At 40.4% G+C, this 24,650-nt stretch overlaps 1 protein-coding gene across 9 annotated transcripts in view; it reads right to left on the bottom strand.

The window, feature by feature from the left end:
- The window catches only part of lpp (LIM domain containing preferred translocation partner in lipoma), a 140,588-nt gene that overhangs the window by 20,899 nt on the left and 95,039 nt on the right, over positions 1-24,650 (bottom strand). For all 9 annotated transcript variants that reach the window (XM_061683396.1, XM_061683394.1, XM_061683397.1 and 6 more), the window contains 2 exons: positions 18,854-18,956; positions 2,368-2,537 (listed from right to left, as the gene is read on the bottom strand). In XM_061683396.1, coding sequence (XP_061539380.1) covers positions 2,368-2,537; positions 18,854-18,956 — 273 coding nt within the window. The remainder of the gene's footprint in view (positions 1-2,367; positions 2,538-18,853; positions 18,957-24,650) is intronic.

The raw sequence follows: 24,650 nt of genomic DNA, 5'->3' as shown, positions 1-24,650 counted from the left end.
GTATCGGCACTGAAAAAACAATATCAGTCTATCTATAGTATTTACTCCCCCATCTTCAACCATCCACTAACCTTTTTAAGAGTATTTGAGTACTTGAGTATGTGACGAATCGATACTTTTACTCGTAACAATGATCGAGATCGATACTTGTACTTCGTAACAATGATCGACGTGCTTCTCGCTACTTTTATTTATCAATTATTGCATGCGCAATCTATTTTTAGACTTCATCTTCGACTTCCGCACAAGGCGCCTTTGCGCCTATCCAACGTGTTCACTAGTGTCATTTGACTCCAATTCGCCAATCGGACGGCACAAGGCAGTCACATGACCGCACACAGACCCTTCGTGGGGGGAAACTGCCGCGTGAGTGTTTACTTACAGACTCTGAAAAACAACAGCTTTGTCATGCCTTAAATTGTGACTGCCCAAACTTGGATATTTCAGGCCACTTCTAACTTGAGAAAACACCTCGTGGTAACTTGCAGATGTTTCTGTTGTTGTTTTGGCAGTGCATGTGGCAACGTTAGCCCTATTTTATGGTCATAAAACACTAAAACATGCATCATGCTGTCATCTCGCGCGCGCACGCACGCACGCACACACACACTCAATAAGGCTGTTCAGCAAATGGCTTCGTCATTCAACCATTCTAGTGAATAAAGCAAATCATGTTTCTGTAGGGCCCAATGCATGTGTTCTTTGTTTATGGGCAGTTAAAAATTCAAATGGTGTATGCGGACTCCCATATATTATTTTTTGATTTTATTTGACGTTCATGCTCTGATTTCTTCATTTATTTTACTCTTACTCAAGTAAATATTTTACTCAAGTAAATATTTTGAGGACGACTTTGTACTTTTACTTGAGTCATATTATTCTAAAGTACCAATATTTGTCTACTCTGCCCACCTCTGGGCCTTAGTGGAGGTCTGTGTTCAGCGGAGTGCTTTGAAGTAAAATCCAAAAGTGACTGACTTCTTATTCCAGTAATTAGCGGCGTGTCACATCGGTGCTTATAAATTGCATCAGCGTTGATGCAGAAGATGGCACAATGCGAATCAAACATTTCCACCCTGGAAGCCATCAGAAGAATTCAAACTTATTTTCCTTCCTCTTCTTCTCTTTATCAGCTCAGCAAAACTAATTAAAAAAAAACATCCCGACATGCTTTTGACATTTATTAAATACACAAAGAGCCGTTGGAACACTGGCTTATCGGCGCATCGCCTCTATCGACTGCAGATAGCATCGGCTCACTCAAAACATGAACAAGAAGAAAAAAAGAAATCAAGTCAAAGACGGAAGCTGAGCTCATTAGTCAAGTTGTCACAACTTTGTTTTTCAACATGTAGAAAGACAAGTACGTATAAAAATAGTTTATATTACTAATTAAAAATAATGTCAGAATGCCCTTAAAAAAACATGCACAATAAACATGTACTATAATATCTGCATTATGAATGTGCCTTTAAGGGGCGTGGCCTAGTGAGCAATGTCAGAAGTTGGGGTCGAGTTGGTTGGCTCACCCAACATGTGAGCATCTGGCTTGAGTTGTGGTCTACAGCAACTCCCTGCTTGTTGTTTATTTTCAAGAAAAAAAAAGTGTTGGGGGAAAAAATAAACATTTTAATTATGGAAATATATTTTTTTAAAAAGCAAACATTTTTTTAAAGTAGAATTTTGAGAAATATCCATATTTTTGATAAAAATAAAAGAAAGTGTATGTTAAAAAAGAAGTACATATCTTGTGGGAAAAAGTTTCTCTAAAGAAAAAAAACACCTTTTTAAGAAAGTTGTATATGTTGACAAAAATATATATCTTGAGGTAAAAAGCAGTTTTTTCCCCAGAAGTGGAAAATTTATATACATTTTAAAAACCTTAATCTTCCAAGAAAAAAAAGTTGGGTACAGTGGAAATTTTTACACGCCCGGTTCAAATTCAATTTTTTTGTGTGATATAAAAACAAGAAATCAGAGGCACTTTCAATGGTGGCAGGTGTGTGCTGTCTCTCGTTGAACACAAGTTAAGAAGGTGATAGGAATGTGACCAAGATCATTCTGAACACAGCCATGTGCCCAGTTATAAGAGGGTGTTCACACTTGGGCAACCACATGATCGCAGTTGTTTATTTTCTTTTTAAAGATTTAATCCCCCCCCCCCCCCCCCCCCCCCCCCCCCCCAATCGCGTTGTACAGGTTAAAGGTCACATTAATATTTGAAAAAGTTTGAATGACATTTTTTGTGACATTTTAGTTTTGGTGGCGCGCCGTGTGATTTTGCTCATGTAAAAGCTCCACTCTGGTTATTAAAAGCAGCAGCGGCCAACGTGTGACGTCAACCGGCTGCCCGCGCGCCGTACTCACCACGTAGCAGGGCTCGCAGTAGGCCTTCTTGTCCACGGCGTAGAAGGGTTTGCCGCGCAGCTTGCCGCTGCAGGTCATGCACACGAAACAGTCAACGTGGAAGACCTGGTCCATGGCCGTGCAGCCGGTGCCCTCGCCCACCACGTTCTCCCCGCAGCTGGCGCAGCGCCCTAGGGGAAGAGAGAAGAAGAGGGGGGGGGTCACACACAGACTGGCAGCTCCCCGAATAAACAGGATGTCGAGCGGGACCTTTTCTGGCAAAGGAGGTGGGATGCTGACAACGGAACAGGAGTGGGAAGTTTAACACCCGGCACTCACTTCTCCAAATCTTTTGTGTTGAAAGCAAAAAGTGGTATGGTTTAGCGGAAAAGTAAGACAAGTTTGAGGGGGGGAAAAAAAGTTGGATAGTTTCTATTTTATTATTTCTTTTATATATTTGAGACAAAAAAATATTTTTTACATTTTTTAATAAAGTAGTGTGCTACTTTTGTAAAGTTGTTTTCATGCAAAAAAAGTTATATTTTGGAAAAAATTATACTGTGATTCCCCCAAAAAAGAGATTTTTGAGAGAAAAAAAAAGTCGTTTAAAAAAAAAAAAAACCTTAGAGAAAAAAGTGACTGTGAGAGGGGAAAAAAAAAAAAAAAAAAATATATATATATATATATAATATTTTTAAGAAATAAAAGTTGTGTATCTTTAAATCTATAAAAAGCTGTGTAATTTGTGTGATTCTAAAAAATATTTTAGACAATAATTGAATATTTTCAAGAAAAATGTGTTTTCATGTAAAAATGTTTTTGAAAAAAGTTGTAAATTTTAAAGGAAAAAGTCAGTTAGTTTTTTTTTTTTTTTAAGTAGTTTCCAAGAATGACAAAACCAGCTTGGAAAAGAAGTCATGATTTCTTTTTTAGAAATGTATACTTTTCAGAAAAAATGTCTGAATCTTACTAGAGAAATATTTTCAAGTAATTTTGTTTAAAAGTATAGTTCTTGAAAAAAAGTTTGAATCTTACAGGGAAAAAAAGAGGCTATTTTTTTTTTTAGAAAAAAGTTCATGTTTTAAATATTTGAGACATGGCTGTGTATTTTTGAAATGATTCATTTTCTAAAAAAGTTGTATACAGTCAAGGAAAAATATTTCCATGTAAAACAAATGTATATCTATTGTATGGTATACGATTTTAGGAAAAAAATGCATTAAAAAAGTACAGTACTGAGAAAAGAGGTAATGTGTTTTCAAGAAAAAATATCTGAGTTTTACACGAAATAATTGTATATTTTCAAGTAAAAAGGTCATATATTTTCAGGGGAAAAAAATATTTCTCAGAATAAAAGCTGGACTCTTATAGGAAAACTCATTCTCTTGGAAAGCTGATATATATTTTATAGATATTATATATAAGCTGTTGGATATTTCACAGAAAAGAAAAACATTTAAGGAAATTTTTTTTTAAACTTTTTGAAAAATCCTACATTACCAAGACAAAAAAAGTTTTATACAGCTTCTCTTTGTACTTCTAAATAGGTAAAATGACTGCTACTTTCAAGACTACCACTTCACCGCTTCCCGTTTTGGATGAAGCCGACTTCAACATAATCCTACAAAGAGAAGCAACAAAAGAGAATAAAGTGTCAGCGCGATAAAACAAAACTTTTTAAAGGGGTCACGAGTGATATGATTGCTGGGGAAAGAGCCCGATTGCGCACTGGTGTGGCATTTGGATATCTTTAATTGCGCCGGCGATATCTTTAATTGGGTTTAAGATGTCCTCCACTCAATGGCACTTATCTGCGCGCCCAATTAATGCCACTGTCAATTTCATTAGCGCTATCTTACAGTAATAGCCTTGAAAGAGATATCAGAGAATGGGTTATTTTTTGACACATCTGACGAGCGATGCCATCTCCGACTGCACATTTCATTAATTACGCTTCCTTTTCATTTTGGGATGATTTGGCGGATGATCGGCAGCCCGCGAGCGCGTTAGCGTTTGTAGCACTATCTGATGTTTGCCCGTATTCAAATTTGGCAGGTAGCGACGCGACCCTTGCGACTCTTTTGCGTTCTCATCTCAATCAAGTCATTGATCGGCTCACCGAAGCGAGCCAATGAAAACAAACTTTCCCGAATAACCACGTTTGCTGTGACAGAGGATTAGGCATGGGCAGGTTAACCGTGTTAAGGCACACTCTTTTTTTTATGTTTGTTTTTTTTACCCTTGTCGAAAAAGTTAGATCTTTAGGGATTTTTTCCCCCCCAGGTATTTGGTTAGTCGGATACTTAAAAAAAATAAAATAAAAATCTCCGTAAAGGAAGGATACGCAAAACGTGCTTACAAAGATTGGCTGCTGGAGGACGCAATAGTTGCAATGCAATATCACATCATTTACGAGAACGCTCACTCGCACACTCTGACAAATTCAGGTTAATGATAATATATTATAGTCATATAAACGCTGTCTTGAAATCAACATTTGAAACCAGCAACAAGAGTTAGTTTGTCTACAGTTGGTGAAAGAAATACTCTAGACTCGCTACTGACTAGTTAACCAGTGTGGCTAACATCAGTTTGTTTCTGCTTTGACGTTACTTCACAAAGCGGAGAGGAGCAGACAGATAGCGACTCGTTTTATTACTATGCATTGTTTTCATCCCATGGGATTGAGTATTTTTGTTGATTAATTTTTTGTTGTCAAGTGGCACAGTTGCGATAAAATTTAAAACATTCGGGGGGGGGGGGGGGGGGGGGGGGGACATCATGACAAAATATAAGGGGAAAAATTGCTCTGGGGGAGAAATCTCATGAAATAATAGATTTTTTTTTTATTTTCACAAAATAATCCAAATGACAATTCATATTTTTGTTTTCTCGTGTCAACTCTCCAATTTTTCTTTGGTTACCAAGTGGCAATTAGCTTTTTTTTTTCTTTTTTTTTCTATTTTTTCTCTCCCAAATGTCATGATTAACAAACAATACTTCCAATCATTCCAGGTGAAAACTCACACAAATCTAACATATATTTCTTTAAAGATATTTTGTACCTCTCACACAAGCAGCAAAATTATGGACACAATGCTTCCAGGTCATCACATGACATTATTCCTCCCAAAATGTTGGCTTCCACGTGACACAATTTTATAAAGTGTGATCAACAAAGATCCCATCAAATTATTATTCTTATTTTTTTTTCAAACACACACGGAGGTGCTTTGGAATACTGTTAAAAAGCGTTTTCTACACGTTCGTCTTTCAAAAAGGAAATCAAAGGATACCTTTACAACAACAGATTTGATCACTGAAAGATGATGCAAAGCGCCCATCTGATCAAGGAAAACTTGAGGATGTTTGAAATTGACTGACATATTTTCATCCGTCCTTGTAGAATGATTCCCACTATCACGAGCTCCCTCTGCGCCTCAATTATGCCACCGCTACCTATCGCACGGAACGGGATGCGCGTTAAACAAAGGAGGGAAGGCTTGTCTCGGGGGAACACGTGGGCGTGGGCGGAATCACGAGAGGGGTAATCATCACTTCACGCAGTGTGCGTGTGCGTGTGCGCGTGTTCGTGTAGACGGAGCCTGGTAGCGGCTGGGGATCACAGGCCAGCTCCGGCGAGCGGATGGGATTGCCGAACGTGTCCCGCAGGGCTCCCCGCTTTTAAACAGGGAGCAGGAAACCTCGTGGAAATCCTCACGGTGCCGCCTCTCGGTCCCTCGGGAGCCCTTAGCACACACATCACGACGAGCGCGAGTCAACAGACACTTAGCGCCTGATTTAGCAGGATCCCAAATAGCGGGAGCTAAATGGCATGTTTCCTCACTGCAAGTTGCAACGTGACAAATTTGCCAAAAATGACAGTGTGTCAAAATGCTGAGTCTGATTGGAAGGGACGCTTCAATCAGAGTACAACGCACCAAGAATTTTCAAAATCGGATGATGGGTTCTGGAGAAATTGAGTTTTTTGAGGGAATATTTTTGTGTGAGATCATCTTTAGAAAATGCTCAAAACTTGCCTTCAAATTAAAGTAAAACTGTAAAACTTGATTAGTGCTTAAAACTTGACTTCAAATTAAATTAAAACTGTAAAACTTGATTAGTGCTTAAAACTTGACTTCAAATTAAAGTAAAACTGTAAAACTTGATTAGTGCTTAAAACTTGACTTCAAATTAAAGTAAAACTGTAAAACTTGATTAGTGCTTAAAACTTGACTTCAAATTAAATTAAAACTGTAAAACTTGATTAGTGCTTAAAACTTGACTTCAAATTAAAGTAAAACTGTAAAACTTGATTAGTGCTTAAAACTTGCCTTCAAATTAAAGTAAAACTGTAAAACTTGATTAGTGCTTAAAACTTGCATTCAAATTAAAGTAAAACTGTAAAACTTGATTAGTGCTTAAAACTTGCCTTCAAATTAAATTAAAACTGTAAAACTTGATTAGTGCTTAAAACTTGACTTCAAATTAAAGTAAAACTGTAAAACTTGATTAGTGCTTAAAACTTGCATTCAAATTAAAGTAAAACTGTAAAACTTGATTAGTGCTTAAAACTTGCCTTCAAATTAAATTAAAACTGTAAAACTTGATTAGTGCTTAAAACTTGACTTCAAATTAAAGTAAAACTGTAAAACTTGATTAGTGCTTAAAACTTGACTTCAAATTAAAGTAAAACTCTAAAACTTGATTAGTGCTTAAAACTTGACTTCAAATTAAAGTAAAACTGTAAAACTTGATTAGTGCTTAAAACTTGACTTCAAATTAAAGTAAAACTTGATTAGTGATTTTTTGGCCATTCTCAAGTGGCAAAAGTGCAGATTTTATTTCTCACGAGTATCAAAATTTATAAGACACTATCATAAGTTGTTACAGTTGTTGTTGTAGCTAGATTTTTTTATTTTCTCATTTAAGTGTTCATGTTTGATGAACCACGATTTTGAAATAAACAACTGAATTCTATTGATTTGGGGGGAAAAAAACACAAAAACAGATTTTTGACATTTCCAAATGCTTGTGCTCGCAGGTGAAAAATACAGAAAATTTATCTCCTTGATTCCCATTTTTTTGAGTGTTTTTTCCCTTAAAATTGACACAATTTCATAGTTTTGTCCTCACAAGTGGAAAAATAAAAACACGCAACTGATTTTTTGGCAAATTCCCATCTTTTTTTTGTGACTGACAATTTTAAGCGAATTTTTTTCCCCAGATTTCTCTTTCTCACTTGTGGCAAAATTCCACAAAGGAGCTCTACAGTAAATGAAGAATTTCCTTTAATTGGTTTTTTTTTTAAATCTCCCAAATTTTAGATTCTTTAAATTGGGACAATCCCACAATTTTGGCCCCCCAAGTGGCACCATGTTTTTGCCGGCTAAAGTAAGACTTTTGTCGTGAGCGTGTAACTTTTCCAACGCTCCGTATGATCACGAAACAAATCGCTGCACGTGAAGATGTATTTCACATCAATAATTTGCAGCCACGAGACGCGACGTGAATGTTTTCACTGCATAACAGAACGCCGTGCGAAACGATTATTTACCCCGACGGACGAGGACCATCTCGAACACCTTCCAACCATTGTCGGCGGGCGCATCAAGGAATCATGAACGAAGGACCGGGCTCTCCCGAGCGTCCCGCGGTATAGAATGGAAGCCTTAATGTCTCCACTTCAAATGTTTCCTGTACAAGCAATGCAAGTGTGACGGGGAGGGCGGGAGCTTCATTTACACTTGACTCGCTTTCTTTGCTTTCATTCTCGCCGCCTCAGAAGTGTCTCTTCTGTGCCAAAGTCAAAAAAGAAGAAAAAGAGGAAGCCGAGAAAACCTTTTCTTGTTCTTTTGCGCACGTTCCCTGCGAGCCGCCTGGCGATGCTTAGACAATTTAATTGGATAAAAGGCAAAGATTAAAGAGACCCTGACTCTGGGCCGTTAATAATTGATTTCTAATGTATCGGCGGTGACGGGAGATGGCAGCGTTGTTTGGGGACGGGTGTGGAGGGCTGTTGAGTGGCAGGAAAGCCTTCTTTTGTTTTTTTGTGTGTGTTTTACACACGCACGCACGCACGCCTGCACACACACACACACACACACACACACACGGTGCTATCAAGGCAGCGGGGGAGCGCACACTCGCGCCTCAATTTGATCTTACATCCTCGCAAATCAAAGACGCGGCATGTAAAGAAAAAAAGGAACTTGCACGCACGCAACTTTTTCTTGTGGGAGAGGAAAAACTTTATTTCCCGCCACTTGTGTGAAAATGAAGAACGCCGTTCTCGCTGGCGCAACCGTTGCGAGGCCCCCGGAGGCCGCGCCGACGACGTCTGCAGCCAAACTAAGGAAAAAGCCGGCGGAATATGACTATTCGTGCTCGGACTGATACATTTATTTCATGTGGAAGTAAAAAAAAAAAAAAAAACACCTTTTATAAAAGGACCTCTGCTCTTGGGTGAGTGTGTAATCGCGGCGACGTGCTTGACCAAAAAGTAAACAACCAACCACCTAACAAACTGCCAATGAGATAACTAACAAATTACCTAACCAAGCAACCAACAGCTTACTAACCAAACCCCAACAAACCAAGCACCTAACCAACGACCTAACTCACCAACGAAACAACTGCCAAACCAACCACCACTAACCAATCTACCAATAATGTAACCAACAACATAACTAATGAAGTAACCAGCCACTGAAACAAAGACCTAACTACCTACCTAACCAACTACCTATTCAACTAACCAAACAAACCACTAGGAAACAAAGTATCTACTAACCAACAAAACAAACACTTAACCAACTACCTAACCTAACAACGACCAAAGCAACAACCTAACCTACCAAACCAATCCCCTAATCAACAAACCAATCAACCACCAAGCCAAAAGAACCACCTATCACCCTACTCACTAACAAACCAAACACCTAACCAAGTATTTTAGTTATCCTAACCACCAAAACAAATACCTAACTAGCCACCTAATTAAACAACAGCATAATCAATGACATAACTAACCACCTAACCAATAGCCTAACTAACAAACCAACCAACAAATTAAACGTAGCTCTCTCTCAGGTGGGTATTCATCACTGCGCTATTAAAACAACGCATCACATTTACGACTTTCATTTCCTGTTTGGCGTTCACGTTGGTTCACGTAGTTGCCCTACAGCGGCGTGGCCGGTGACAGCCCGTCATGGCCGCCTCTGCGCGCTCTCTGTAACCCTGCCTTTAATCTCATTCCCAATGTCAGCAAACAGCAGCTCGACCCGTCCCACTCAACATTAGCGCTGGCCCCGTCGCGGGCTCGTCGGGGGCTCGCGGTCGGGCGGCGAGTGTAGCTTACATGTTTGAGAAGCAGGTCGGCTTGGAGTCAAGGCAGGGAACAGGTGACTGTGTGTGTGTGTGTGTGTGTGTGTGTGTGTGTGTGTGTGTGTGTGTTGAGCGGCTGTTTTTCTGTGTGTGCTTGCGTGCGTGAGCATGCAGATGTCTGCACACTCCCGAGGTCAAACACTCGCTCACAAATGAAATCTAGCAACAACGTGAGCGCCCGGCAGCCTGGCATGCGCTCGCACGCCAGCTGATCTTGCAAGCCTGACTGGAGCTGTCTCAACGAGGCAGGAGCGCCGGCGAGCGCCCCGGCCCGAGGGGGGAGACGACGGGGGGACGGGGAGGGGGAAGTGGGGGCGGTCACCTCGTGTGAACCGCTGCCAGAGAGAAAGAGAAAGAGAGAGAATGAGGTGGGGGGGGGGGGGGAAGAAGAGCGGGCTTCTGTCGGTCGCCAACAGAAGAGAGGAGAAGCGTTGGCACACGGCGGCGGAGGAACTAGAAACTAGAAAGCAGCGCTGATACCGCGGAGTACGTCGTCAGGACCAGGGAGCCGCAAAGTGGGCAGGGACATTCCCCCCCCACATCAAAACATCTTAAAAAAAAATCACATTTTGTTGATTATTTGTTTTCAATGAACAGAAAAAAAAACAAAAAACATTTGTACTTTTTTGATGAGGGCTGCTGCTCGCCACAGTGACGGCAAAACTAGAAATTAATGGATCGGCCCCTAAATGTAATGAGTAAAACTAACAAGCTAACTCATGAACTATGTAAATGACTGTTTACTAAACTCACCAACCAACCAACCAACCCAAATCCTAAACCAACCAACCAACAACCTACCTAACCAAGTAACTTACTAAGTAGACAGTGTGTGGCCTTTTTGCAGTCGCACACACACAGACACACACACACACACACACTCTCTCTTTCTCACACACAAACAAACACACACACACGCACGCTGCATGCTAATCCAGTGTAGGTGGTAGGACACTGATGCCGGGTTTAAGAGGAGAGCTGCCATGTCACCAGACTGATGGTCCCTCATGCCCCCCGGCTGCTGGGTGACCTCCTTCCAGCCCCATCATAATAATGCGCACACACACACACACTTGCATATAATACACACACGCACGCACGCACAGCGTGACAAAGAGGCAATGCTGTGATTGAGGAAATCCTTAAATACGAGTAAAAGAGGAAACAACTAAAGGGCCTGTAAGCAGATTAAAGGCGGGGGGGAAGATTTGGAGGCAAAAAGCTAAAAATGATCTCACGGAGGGAAAAAAAAATTGAAGCGACTACATTTGACAGCAACTTATGATTTATTATCTCTGTGTTTCTATGTCTGAATACATCTGTATTTTGGTCTACTGTACTTGGCTTTTGGAAGTGTGTTCATCCTCATGAAAATGTATGTTTAGTAGGATTAGGATCATACTTTTTTATTGTAAATTCAGCCCCTGTAGCCAGTTTCACATTTGAATGTGAAATTTGGTAGCCACGTCTGTCATGAGGAGACCCACAAAAAAGTCTCAAGAAGCCATGCCCGAAAAGACACAGGACGTCTACCATTTTGGTTCAAGGTGGCCACGTCCAGTAGTCCTTCAAAGATGGACTTGTCCTAAGGATTTGGTTCAATTGGGACCAAACTTAAAACGTATAGATCAGTTGGACGACACTAAACTGTGAACTATTTTTGTTTTGATTATTAAGAGCGGCACAGCTTAGCCAAATAAATCAATCAATAAAAAACCTCGCCATAAAACAGGAGAAGCCTTCACAATTTTGAAAATTTGCTCCTTAATGCCAGTTTCACTTAACATAATTTGGTAGACATGTCTATCATGAGTCGACCCACCACAAAATCTCAACAAGCCACGCCCGATTGCTACCAAACTTAAAACGTGTATATGAGACAATTGGGGGATGCTAAACTGTGAAAACGTTAACTCAACTTTGGTAATAATCAGAGAAAATCTCGACCTGTTTGAAGGACCCCTTGAAATGGCTTAAAAGTGCCGGTTTGAACAAAAATGCCAAACTTCCTTTGTCTTTTCAGGCTTGGCTTTTTGAGACATTTTTGTGTGTTTACTCATGATAGACATGGCAACCAAATTTCACATTGCTAAGAGAAACTGGCTTTGGGGGTTGAATTTTCAAAATTATCGGGTTATTACAGGTTCCGGTTTTTACGGCAAGTCATTAAACTTCACCGCCATGCTGCGACCAGACGCCATGGCGAAGACTCAACATTTTAGCAATTTAGCGTCTGTATACTACTATACTATAGATGTGGATCAAATTTGGTCGCAATCACAAAATCTCTATTACAAGTTTACCTTGGAAGGACCCCTCCAAACGGCCAAAATGAGCCTCAAATGGCCAGTTTGATCCAAAATAGCAGACTTCTTGTGACCTTTGGGGAATGGGTTCTTAGCTGGGGTTTTTTTTGAGTCTACTCATGATAGAATGCATACCAAATTTTATGTTGCTCAGTCAAACTGCCTTCGGGGACTGAGAAGAAAAACTCCAGGGACGAGCTTATTTTTAGAGTGCGAGTATGGGAAATTCCTCAAAATTGTGATTTCGGCGGCATACCAATGACAAAAGTAAAGCAAATTTCTATCCATCCATCCATTCATAGAGAAGGCGGTGTTGTGCTGGTGTGGTGATGGGGGTGCGCAGGGTTTAGCTTTTAAGCCTCCTCTGACATCCAATCTCCTTGTTCTGACAAGCTAGGCAACACCTAAAAGCAAACTCCCGAGAGGCTGCTGAGGGCAACCTGCGTCAAACGAGCTGCTGTCTAAAGACGGGGTCTATTAATACCTTCACCAAAGATGAAGAAAAAGCAAACCTTCCGCCTGACCCAATTACCTCAGCTGATCCTCCGTCCGGAGTCTTCCAAGATTCCTCATCAACATTTCATGCGAGGTGTCTCAGGAATTATGACGCCTCTTCCGCCTGACATTTCCCGGAAAAACGGCAAAAGGTTTCCCGCTTTTTGCATACTTGTATTAAACTCCAGTAAATAAACAAAACCAAAAAAAAGTCACACGATAGCTCACGAACCTCAACGGAGATGAACTTTGTATAAATATTGATTGGGGATGATTAAAATTATATTAAATTCCATACAGTAAGAAGTAGACATGAAGACCTTTTACATCCATATTAAAACAATACAAACGGAAAAGGAAAAATGACATTATCGCTAATTGTAAGTAATGCAGATCCTCTGAACTTTTCAATTATTTGCAGCTTTGTCCTGGTTTTAACCAAACAACTAATAAACCAACCAGAAAACCAACCAACCAATTAACCAACAGACCACCTAATTACTTAACCAACCAACAAGCCACCAAACTAGACAACCATACCTAACAAGCCAATCAAACACCCATCTAACCAACTAACTAACAAGTCACCCAAACTACCCACCAAACCAGCTAACTAACCAAGTTACTAACTCACTTATTACCAAGCAATTACCTGGAGCACTATATTCCAAGTCAGTAAACTAACCAACCAACAAATTGACCTTACAAACAACCGAGTAGCCAAACACCGAATCAAGTAACCACCAAACTAACCAACTAACCAACCAACTAAATATCTGGAGGACCAACTCACAAGTCCACTAACTAAGCACCCATACCAACAAACCAAAAATCCAACCAAACAAATAAACACCTAATCAGGAAATTAGCTAACTGTCTAACCACCAAGCCAACAAGACAGCCAAAAAACTAACTAACTAACTGGCCAACCAATCAACTTACTAACTAGCCAACAAATCAAACTACTAACTAAAAACCAAGTACTCCACTATCACCAACTACCAAGTCAACTACTGTACTACGACAAGCAACCAACAACCCTACCAAAAAAATAACAACCAACCGAGTAACCAAACACCCAATAAAGCAACTACCTAACTACATAACAAATCGACCAACTATTTAAATATGCAACCAACTAAACACCCAACTACTTAACTAACCATCAAACTAACCAACTCAGTAACCCAACAACCAATCAAGAAACTACCTAACAAACAACTCTCTAACGGCATCAAGTATGCGATTAAAATTTCAGACGTCGTGATATTCCGTACTGTAAGAAGAAGTCAGAGAGAAGACAAAGGACTTGTCATTTCCGCATTAAAACAAAACACAAAGCAAAAGAAAAAAACGCCATCATCACTAATTGTAAATAATGCAGAGCCGCTCATCCTTTTCAATTATTCAGCTTTATGTCCTGGTTTTTACTTGACAGCCGTGTAGCGATGACAAAATTACATACAAATGCCAGGGAATTTGTACAGCCGCTGCTGCACGCACGCACGCACGCACGCACACACGCACACACACACACACACACACACACTACACCTACGCAGCACCTAAATGGATTAAACATGACGGATGATGACATTTGTACAAGAGGCTCCTTCAGATTACTCCAATCTAATCTAAGACTCTAAATCAAAGACGCTAACATATTAATTTTTCCCCCCATCTGCTTTCATTTTCAGGTTTTTTTCCAGCTCAAGATGAGTAATTGACCACGCTGCTGCAAGTCAAATGGGCCAATCACAGCGCAGCACAGGGCAGCAGTCCAACAATTTCCCAATAGCCATTAGTTGTATTCATCTATTTATTTATTGTGTTGTTTAATGTCTTGATGTTAGCTCAAAACGCTAAAGCTCTGTATTTGAATCCGTCAAAAAGCTAAGTGTTGCCTTGAGATACGTGATAAATTTGTTCTGTGACCACACTCGTAATTAATCTGTTCCAGCCTCCCCGCCAAACAACTAAAATCTTTTTTTTTTAAATAAGCAAAGTAGCTCTCTATAATATTGTAATTTATAAAAACAGAGTAATAATTACATAGAATGTAAGGATTTTAAACAGTTCAGTGTATCATGATTCATTCGGGCGCTATAATACAGTCAAGAAGACACAAACGAAGAAGACTTTCACAACTACTTGTTGTAAAGTGAGTTGAATTCACTGCCCACACAATGCTCGCATCTTGAATTTTTGCTTGCAAGTCAAAGCAAAATCAATGAATGAATGAATAAATAAATACATTTTAAAATATAATACATCGGTGGAACGACGCCTCATATCTCGGGTCACCTCTATCCCAAGGCACCACCACTGTATTTGTACTGTATTATCTGTAAAATAATGATATGCTGTTATGACCCAAAATACGTCAGTAGATAGTAGGCTAAGCTAACCAGGCGAGCTCCTGGATGCAACTCGTGTATAGTTTTTTGCACAGTTATAGAATATAGTGAGCAGGCCTTTTAACTCTGACTTGAGGAAGTCTCATAGAAGGACTGTAACATTAATTCAATTCAATGAAGCCCCGGTGGACCAATGAGACGTCGCCGTTTCAACTTCATCAAAGACCCTGGCGATAGCCGTGGAACTTTGCTCAGGAAAGCCAACGATTCAGTCCAGATCACGGGCCCACTTTGATTAATCTCATTAATTACTCGCCCCAGGGTCTGCGCGACCACGAGCTCCCACTTCAGAACCCCCCCCCCCCCCCCCCTCTTCCCACTCCTAAAGAAAAGTGTGCAGAGGCTTATGTGCTATTACATTCTTTGTAATTACAAAAGTATCACGCTCTGGGACTGGCTCTGGAAAACATGGTGGACGCAAGTGATGGATCTTAAGGTTGTCGTGGTGATCGTGTGTGTGAAGGGAAGAGGGTTTGGAGGGTTGTTAGCAGGGGCTCTCTGTGGACGGCCAACCGACTCTGCTAATGAGTTCCTGCACTTACCTCAGCCAGGCCTTAATCTTTTCACGATCCTGGATTACTGGGGTTCATTAAGCATGAGATGGAGTGTGGTGGGGTATCGTGGCGAGATATCAAACTTCACCACAGCCAATGACAAAAACACAAATCCTTTGTAATTTAGCATCACGAAAAATGTGTCTAGTATGAGGTTGAAATTTGGGAACAATCGAACAAAACCTCGAGGACAAGTTTGTCCTTGAAGGACCCCTGAAATTGGTCAAAATGAGCCAAAATTTGCGCCTCAAACAAAAAAAATTATTTTCTGGGGACATGGCTTCTTGAGACTTTATGGGGAGTATACTCATAACATGATGAACTAAATTTTGTTGCTAAGAGAAACGGTCTTCAGGAGCTAAATTTTCAAAATTATTTGGTTAAGAGTTTTCTTCAGACCTTAGGACATGAGTCTAAAATGGTTGCTTCAAACCAAAGCAGCAGACTTCCTGGGTCTTTTTGAGCAAAGCTTCTTGACACTTTTATTGTGTGTCTACTCATGATAAATATAGCTATCAAAATTTCATGGTGCTCAGGGACACTGTCTTTGGGGGCTGAATTTCCAAAATTGTGGATTTAGTGCTTCTTGTTTTTTACTTACCCTTGGAAATGAGTCTGAATGAACCCCTTCAAATGAAACAAAACAAACAAACACCCAGCCTTCTTGTGTCTTTTCTGACATGGTTGTGGTTCTCATGATAAAAATGGCTATCAAATTTCATGTTGCGAAATGAAACTTACTGCCTTGGGGGCTGAATTTTCTAAATTGTGGAGTTAGTGTTTCCTATTTTAGCCTAAAATGACCGCTTCAAACCAAGATGGCAGACTCCCTTGTGTCATTTTGGGCATGGCTCCTTCACACTTTTTTTATCTTCAGGGGCTGAATTTTCAAAATTGTGGAGTTTGAGCTTCCAGTTTGTCACTGGCCCATGGAAATGACCAAAATGGCAGACTCCCTGTGGTTTTTTTTTTTTGGACATGGCTTTTTGAGACTTTTGGGGGGGGGGGGGGGGTATCTTGATGACGGACATGGCTACCCAATTCATTGCTACTCAGAGAAACTGGCTTTGGGGGCTGAATTTTCAAAAGTGTGGCATTATTTCCCAGGTTTTTTTTTTGTTTTTTTTGTACAGGCCTCTGGAAATAAGCCTAAAACTGACGCTTAAAACAAAAAATGGTAGACTTCCTGTGTCTTTCTGGGTATGACTTCTTGAGACTTTTTTGGGACTCTTCTTTCAGCTTGTCCCGTTACGGGTCGCCACAGCGCGTCATCCTTTTCAATGTAAGCTTCCACCTGTTTTTTGGACTGGGAAGAGAAATAACAGACTTCTTGTGTTTCCAACCCATTTTTTTTCCTGAAACACATCGGTGAACAGTACTTCCTGTAACAGGCAATTCTAACTGGCTACCTCGGCTGACATGCAACCCATCCATCAAGTCACATGTCCGCACGTCACCCCCCACCCCTCCCAAAAAAAAAAAAAAAAAATTGAGGCCAGTGAGGCTTTGAGGGTCTTTGAGGGTCATTTTTCTGCTGTGCTTAAGCTAGGCAGGCAATTAAGGTCTTCATCATCATGGCTTCTCTAAGCAGAAGCAGTTTAAATACACGTCCCCGGCAGCACTAATATCATAATACACCTACATGCCACCGCTGCAGCCAGCCCTCTAATGGGCACGTGAGGCGACGCCAGCCTACCCGCCCCACAACCCCCGAAGGGGATTAAAGGCTCTAGAGGGGAGAGAGGGCGGGAAAATATCAGCCACGTATAAATGCGCAGAATCCTCGTTCAATCCCCGAAAGAGTATTAACGTTTAATCCTGGCAGTTATATTTTTATTTATGCAAGCGAGAGCTAAATTAATTATCAAACACCTCAGAGGAAAATGTAGGAAAAAAAATCCCCCACCTTAAAAAAATAATTTGTGCTCAAAAGAAAAGAACAGAACCACTACAAATTAGACTTTACCCCAATTTTATCGGGCTGATCGGAATCGGACGATTTTTAGCATCTTATGCTGATTGGCTTGAATGTCATAATTCGCCAAACCGATCAACCGCAAAAGACATTTACTCCGCGTCGCCATCATGCACAGTATATTTGAATCCAAAACTAGTTTATTTTTAGCCTTGTCGCGTGTATTTTGATGTAGTATTGGAAATATCTGACGGCTAATAGTTATTTTTAAAAAAAAACGTCAGCGGTGTGGAACAGACAACACGTCTCAGACTACAAGACAAATTTGCACTTTCACGATTGCTCTGTCAGACTACTGCAATCAAATCTTGTATTCCGATACCACCGCATCCTGTATTTACGATCATTGGGCTTTATCTTGTCAACTTAAATGCGACCAGATACACCCGTTACCGTGGCGACGACAACAGAAGTGGAGCGTGCCGACTTTTTATTATCAGGACAAAATGGGGGAAAACGTGCGCTCAGGACAGGAGAGGACGTTCGTTTAAGGCTTGCTTGAGGTATGTTCACGTACTTTTAATAAGATGCGGCTCACAAGCAGGCAACAAAACGTTATGTAGCCTAGCAAGCCAGTGGTACCATGAACAGTTGGACGTAAACATGCCACCGTTCTGTCGAATCATGCTCTAAAGTTTCGGTGTGGGTGAAGTCATTTAATTAAAAATAAATTAATTTAATTACAGTAAGTTAGCACCCATTATTTCTGTCATGTAATGTTGGTTTGACCTCACTGATTAAAATACACAATCCGACGAGAGCAGTGATTTCCAACCTTTATGGAGCCAAGGAACATATTTTACAATTGAAAAATCTCACAGAAGACCAACAAACAAAATGGCACAAAAAGTGGAAATTACTGTATGTACCACCTGCCATCTAATAGAAGACCATTTATCATTTGTTCTGTTTGTCACTATGCCTCACTGTCATAAATAGATGAACAAACATACATTATTTATTGTAAATATAATTTTTTGGGGAAATTAAGTACACAAGCCTATACAGTAAATGAATAGGTCATTTAAACAGACATATTCCTCCATCTTGTGATTGGTTATCGTTTTTTTCAACTCGCTGATCGGTCCCAAAAATCCTGATTGTGTCAAGTCTACTAGAAATATTCCACCAAGTAAAAAAATGTATGATAACCGCCACCTTGCACAATAGAAATCAACAAAGTGACTAAAACTAATTCACAGGGTAAAAAAAAAAGAAGTCCACATCATGCTCAGGCGCATGCCCTCATGTCATATAATGAGTAAAATGCGACCGTTCTTTACCAATTAGTCATGATATCAACCATCTTGCACAACAGAAATAAATGGAATGACTCGAAATAATCCAGTCAAAAACCAACTAAACGCTTACCAAAGTATTCCTCGGATGGAGGGTGGTCCATGTCAAAGAGCATCTTTTTGGTCAGGCGCTCCAGCTCATCCTCCGGGTGGGCTGCGGGGGGGCCGCCGCCGCTCTAAAGGAAACACAAAGAAATAGGAAGTTGCAAAAACACACACACACAAAAAAAAGGGCCGAGTCATGAAATAAGAACAACAGTCCGGACGGATGTGCTTCTATTTCCACCTGGCTCCTGAGCATCACCTGTGGCCTGTTTGAGGCTGTGCAAGAGTAAACGAGCATATGCTTTGAAAGGCTTGAATTAACAGACTCACTCACGCACACAACGTTAATGAAGCGCTGCCTGAAGGTCAAAGTCAGCGAGTGCGATTTGCATGCACGCTGGTGTTGGTGCGTCTCACCCCCGTGAGAGAACTGACCCTGGCTTAGGCCCCGGCGGTGCGCAACAAGGAGGTCGCACACGTCCTGCCGAGGAACAAAGGACGACCCTGACTCATCCTTGTGTTGGGCCAAAAAAACAAGAATATACAAAAAATAAAAAAATCAAGAAATAAATAAAATAATAAAAACTCATTTGTGTATCATTTTTTAAATTTGTGTAATGACGTACTCACACGAGGCAATCTATGCGCTGCTAGAGCTTGGCACGTACTGCCACCTTGCGCGATAAGAAATAAAACAGAATGACAAATAAGCTACAGTTCCAAAGAATATATAGCATATAATTACTGTAATAGGTTTGTCTCTTGCCATTTATAGTGGAAGCTCTGTTTTCGTTATTAATCTGTTCCAGAAAGTCTAACGAAAACCGAATCCTATGAAAACCAAAGCAACATTTCCCATAGGAAATAATGTAAATCCATTTATTCTGTCCCCGACACCCACAAATATTAAGAAAATAAATAAATTTTATCAATAATTACTATAGTTTTACATACAGAAAACAGTTTGAAATCAATATAAATGACTACTGAAGCAGATGAACGTACATTTAACAACAGAAAGTACTCAATGGCTGATGGAAGATGCCGATGAGGAGAGAGCCATTTCCCGCACTCTCTTTCTCCAATTCCATTGTGTTTCTCATCTTTGTCAGATAGCTGACATTCCGAACAATCTGTCGGATTGTGTAAAAAGGGTCCAACAGATGGCAAGGGGAATTCCACAATGCAAGCTTTTATTAACGCACGGCACTAAAAAAAAACTCCCGCTCTGCTCGGCACCACTAAGGCAAGTTGGGGCAACGTTGGTGTAACAGATCCTGTCAAAAGTCAGGTCTTTAAAGTCAAAGCACGGCACTATAGTAACAGTTTTCCCATACTTTCTTTGGCTGCATGGTGGCTTATTTAGCAGTCATATTCAAACTGTCTCGTGCTTGTTTATTGAGTGTGACTACTTAATTAATAAGCTACAATGTAAAGCAAAGCAAAGCAAATTTATTTATATAGCGCATTTCATACACAAGGTAACTCAATGTGCTTTTGATGAGTAAAAGCATTTAAAAACAAAGAAAAAACAGTTTATATATGTAGCCAAATCAAGTGTGCTGAGAAGCTGTTCTTATAGTGCATGCCTTTGTTGTCAAGCAGACGGGGAAGGTTATTGCCTTGAGTTTTTAATAAAAGCTTGCATTGTGGAATACGCCTTGCCGTCTGTTGAACTCTTTATACACAATTTACGGAATGCTTCAGATGAACGTGCATCGATTCCAGAACATGAATGGATTTTTTTTTTTTTTTTTTTTTTTTTTGTACAACAACTCAGTGTATATCAACAAACTGAGACAAAATCTAAACGAGAAAAAAAAATAATAATCAATCGAAAATCAAATCATACGAAAATTTGGCCATACGAAAACAGAGGTTTCACTGTATTCATGATAACCGCCACATTGCATGATAGACATAAACAAACTAGAAATAATCCATAATGAAAAAAAAGCCCCGATTTCATCTGACATTTCCACCAAATCATCACACCCATGCTTATCACAGGTGTCCTTTATGAGGCGTTCTAAGCTGGACTTTTTTTTTTCTTTTTTTTTCTCATTTCTGACCTTCGCTGCGCAGATCTTGACGCCGGCTTTGATTTCCAATAATGCACCCCGGGTTGACGTTTATCCTGACCTTTGAGTGGTTCCTCCTAATTGAGACGTTTGGGAGCGGCAGGAAGGTTCCGAGTTGTTTCAATCACAGATCAGACCAGTCGATGCGGATCGAGCGGAAAGTCTTTTGCGGTTCTAATGACAAAGACGTGCTTAACGCTCTCTTGTTTTACTTGTCAAAGTCTTGGATAGTTGATCTTTTGACCGAGTGTCATGAATAGCAACTAGCACTAGAAAGCGTGATGTTAGCATTTTAACTAACAACAGCATAGCATTATTTTAGGGATACCACAAATTTCTCGCCAAATTCAAATGACTGCGGTCGAACTTGATGTATGAAACAATTATTATAATGTGATGTCTCCTTCCCAGTTATTCATGACAACCACCACATTGCATAATAAAAATTAACAGAATGAATGGAAATAATCCACAGCCAAAAAAGTCCACCGCATACTCACAATTACTGTAATCTTCCCTCAACACTGAACAATAGCCGCCACCTTGCACTATAGAAATGAACAGAAATAATCCACAAAGTTTAAAAAAAAGAGAAAAAAGACCATTGCAGACTTCGATTTCGGTTGTTTCGATTAATCGTTGCAGCCCTACAGTAAGTCATCTCAAGGAATAGCGTTTGAGGAAGGCAAAGTGTAGCATTTTGTAAATAATACAAAGTTGAAGGCAGGTTAAATGGAGTACGTTAACTTAACCTCAAAGGAAGTGGATGTCGGGGCCCATTAAGGCCTTTGGTCTTGGGTTTTTAAAGGCAGAGCGAGATTTTACGCCGTTAATCTGAGCTGCACATCAAACGTGCGGCGGAGAAACGCAGTGATTACCCCAAACAGACTTTTTGACTTGAAGCTGGGTTTATATACCTGATCTGCTCGTTTGACAGCCCGCAGCGATGCAGTGGCAGAGTTTAAAGCGCCTTGTTAGGCTTCTCTTTTGTGACAGCACCCCAGACTTTTTCCACTTGAATAAGAAAGAAATTGCTTTGCCGCCGCACGCTTTTGTGATGCCACCGCACTTCCCGACGAGCGTTTCCCCCACCCCCCTCTACCGACGACAATAGAAATCATCGACGCTTTTTTTTTTTTCCTTTTTCTTTGACTTCCATCTGTCTCAATGCAATCATTTGTTTGGCTCGGCCCCTCGGGACGCTCACTTTCATTTAGGTTTATGCTTTAAAAGCAGCAGACATTCTTTCCTCTTGTGTGCACAATGCAACACAAGGGATGCCAGGCAGCCAGATACCCAAACTTTGCCACCGTGCTTCACACAAACGCAATGACGAAAACTAAAATATTGAGTTAATTAATAGTTTTCTGTATACGTGGTTCAAATTTAGTAGCAATTGGACAAAATCTCTAGGACAATTTCGCCTTTGAACACAACCAAAATTTACCCTAAAATGGCCATTTCAAATCAAAATGGAAGACTTTCCGTAGCTTTTCCATCATGGGGGCTGAATTGTAGAAAAATTGTGACGTTTCAAGATTTTCCCATTTTATGACGAGTCATCAAATTTCACAGCAACGCAATGACGGAAACTCAAATTATTTGTAACTTAGTGTCACCAATCTCCAATAGGAAAAAAATCTCTAGGACAAGTTTGCCTTCTTAGCACCCCAGAAAATGGCCAAAATGACCCTAAAATGTCCACTTCAAGCCAAACCGGAAGACTTCCTATGCGCACATTTAACAACAAACTTTAAGTGTTATGTTTAATCCTACACACACACCACAGACTGATCAACACCCCCAACACACGCACACAAAGTGAGTGAAAGGATAGTGTGACTGATCCCAGCAATCCTTTCATTGTTTGGGTGAAAGCGAGTCGCCTAAGCCGCCGTAATCACTCGTTTAGCACTGCCACACCACAACAAATGACTATTATTTTTGTAAAGTCACTCCAATCCAATAAAACATTCCCTTCCCACATGAATCCCAACGAACAAACGCAACAGTCAATTTGCCCTGCTGGTTTTTTTGTTTTTGTTTTCTTATCGCTGCTACGCTAAAAATAAGCCTCTCTGCTGCCATTTCAGATAATTCCATTGTCAGCCTCGTGTGGGAAAAGAATAAATAAAAATCAGCTCCTTACATTACACAGTCATACATTATACGAGGCAGTAATCACGATACTCATGGGACATGTCTACCAAAATGTCACCTTGTTAACTCAAACCGACTCAGGGGGCTGAATTTTCAAAATACGCAATGACAAAAACTCAAATATTTCGCAAATAATCTGTCTCGTGTACAAAAAATAAAAACACTAAATGGTAGACTTCGTGAGTCTCTCCAGGCATGGCTTCTTGAGTTTTTTGTGGGGCTACTCATGACGGACATTCCTATCAAATTTCATGTTAACTCAAACTGGCTCTAAGGGCTGATTTTTTTTTTCAATATGCAATAACAAACATTTTAATATTTCTTAATTAAAAGTCAATCTGTCATGTCAAGGTGGTTCATATTTGGAACCAATTGGACAAAATCTCTAAGACAAGCTCCCCTTCAAAGCACACTAGAAAATGGCAAAATTAAACCTAAATTGCTTGTTATTAGCAAAGCAGGTTGCTGTGAAACTGAAAGAAACAAACAGAGCTGTGTCGCTCCGTGTGTGTGTGATCTCCAACATGAGACGTTTGCTTTGTTTTCGTTCGGGGCGACAAACTCGTGCCTTTTGCAAGCCGCCGCTTGACTGACATTGAAGACGACGGCTCTCAAATGTCAGCCGGCGACTGACGACGTCTGTCAAGTGGCACGAAGCGCCGCTGACGGGAGCGTGACACGACCTAGCCATGTCCCGCCCGCCATCGCGGCACTTCCGTAGCTTCCAACGATTGGATTCATAAAGGCTTTAGATGAGGGTCATTCCAGAATTGGAGGACATTTTCTGTCCCCCCGCATGAAATTTCAAAATATCCCCGCACAAACTACAGAAACATGCACTTATTGTGTAAATTACAGCTGTCCTGTGAGAAAATGTACCAGTAGCTGTAGGAAAAGTGAATCCTAAATACTACTTAAAAATTGCCTCTCTCAACATATATGCACCCCAATATATGTTACTAAAACCATTTTTTGCCATCGAGCGAAAGAGGAAAAAAAAGTGAGCTCCATGACTCAGCAGAAATGACATCATCAAGCTAAATTCCTCAGACAATGGGTAGACGTAAGGTAAGTCCTTGCTTATTGCCTTGTTTATTTGTCTAGTATACAGTATGTGGTTCAAATTTTGAAGCACTTAGACAACATTTCTGGGAAAAGTTTGCTTTTGAAGGACCCCAGAAAATAGCCAAATCAACCCTAAAATGGCTGCTACTTCTCTTGGTTCTTTTCAAGCATGGCTTCTTGAGACTTTTTGGTGGGCCCACTCATGAAAAGCATGTCTCCCAAATTTCACGTCATCGCTAAGTTGAAGTGGGGCTTTAGGGGCTAAATATTCAAAATTGGGACGTTATTGCTACACCGGCACACAACGGCGAAAACTCAAAATCTCGGAAACTGTCCAGTGTGTGTTCGAATTTGGTAGAGATCAAATAAAAAAAATAAAAGTTCATCTTTGAAGGATCCCCTAAAAAGGCCAAAATGACCCTTAAATGGCAGACTGCCTGTGTCTTTTCACGCGTGGCTTCTTGAGACTTTTTTGCAGGTCCTCTCAGTATAGACACGTCTACCAAATTCCATCTTGCT

Source organism: Phycodurus eques, chromosome 8 (assembly GCF_024500275.1).
Source record: "Phycodurus eques isolate BA_2022a chromosome 8, UOR_Pequ_1.1, whole genome shotgun sequence".
In the NCBI taxonomy this organism is placed as follows: domain Eukaryota; kingdom Metazoa; phylum Chordata; class Actinopteri; order Syngnathiformes; family Syngnathidae; genus Phycodurus; species Phycodurus eques.
This window is presented reverse-complemented; position numbering and strand designations above follow the sequence as displayed.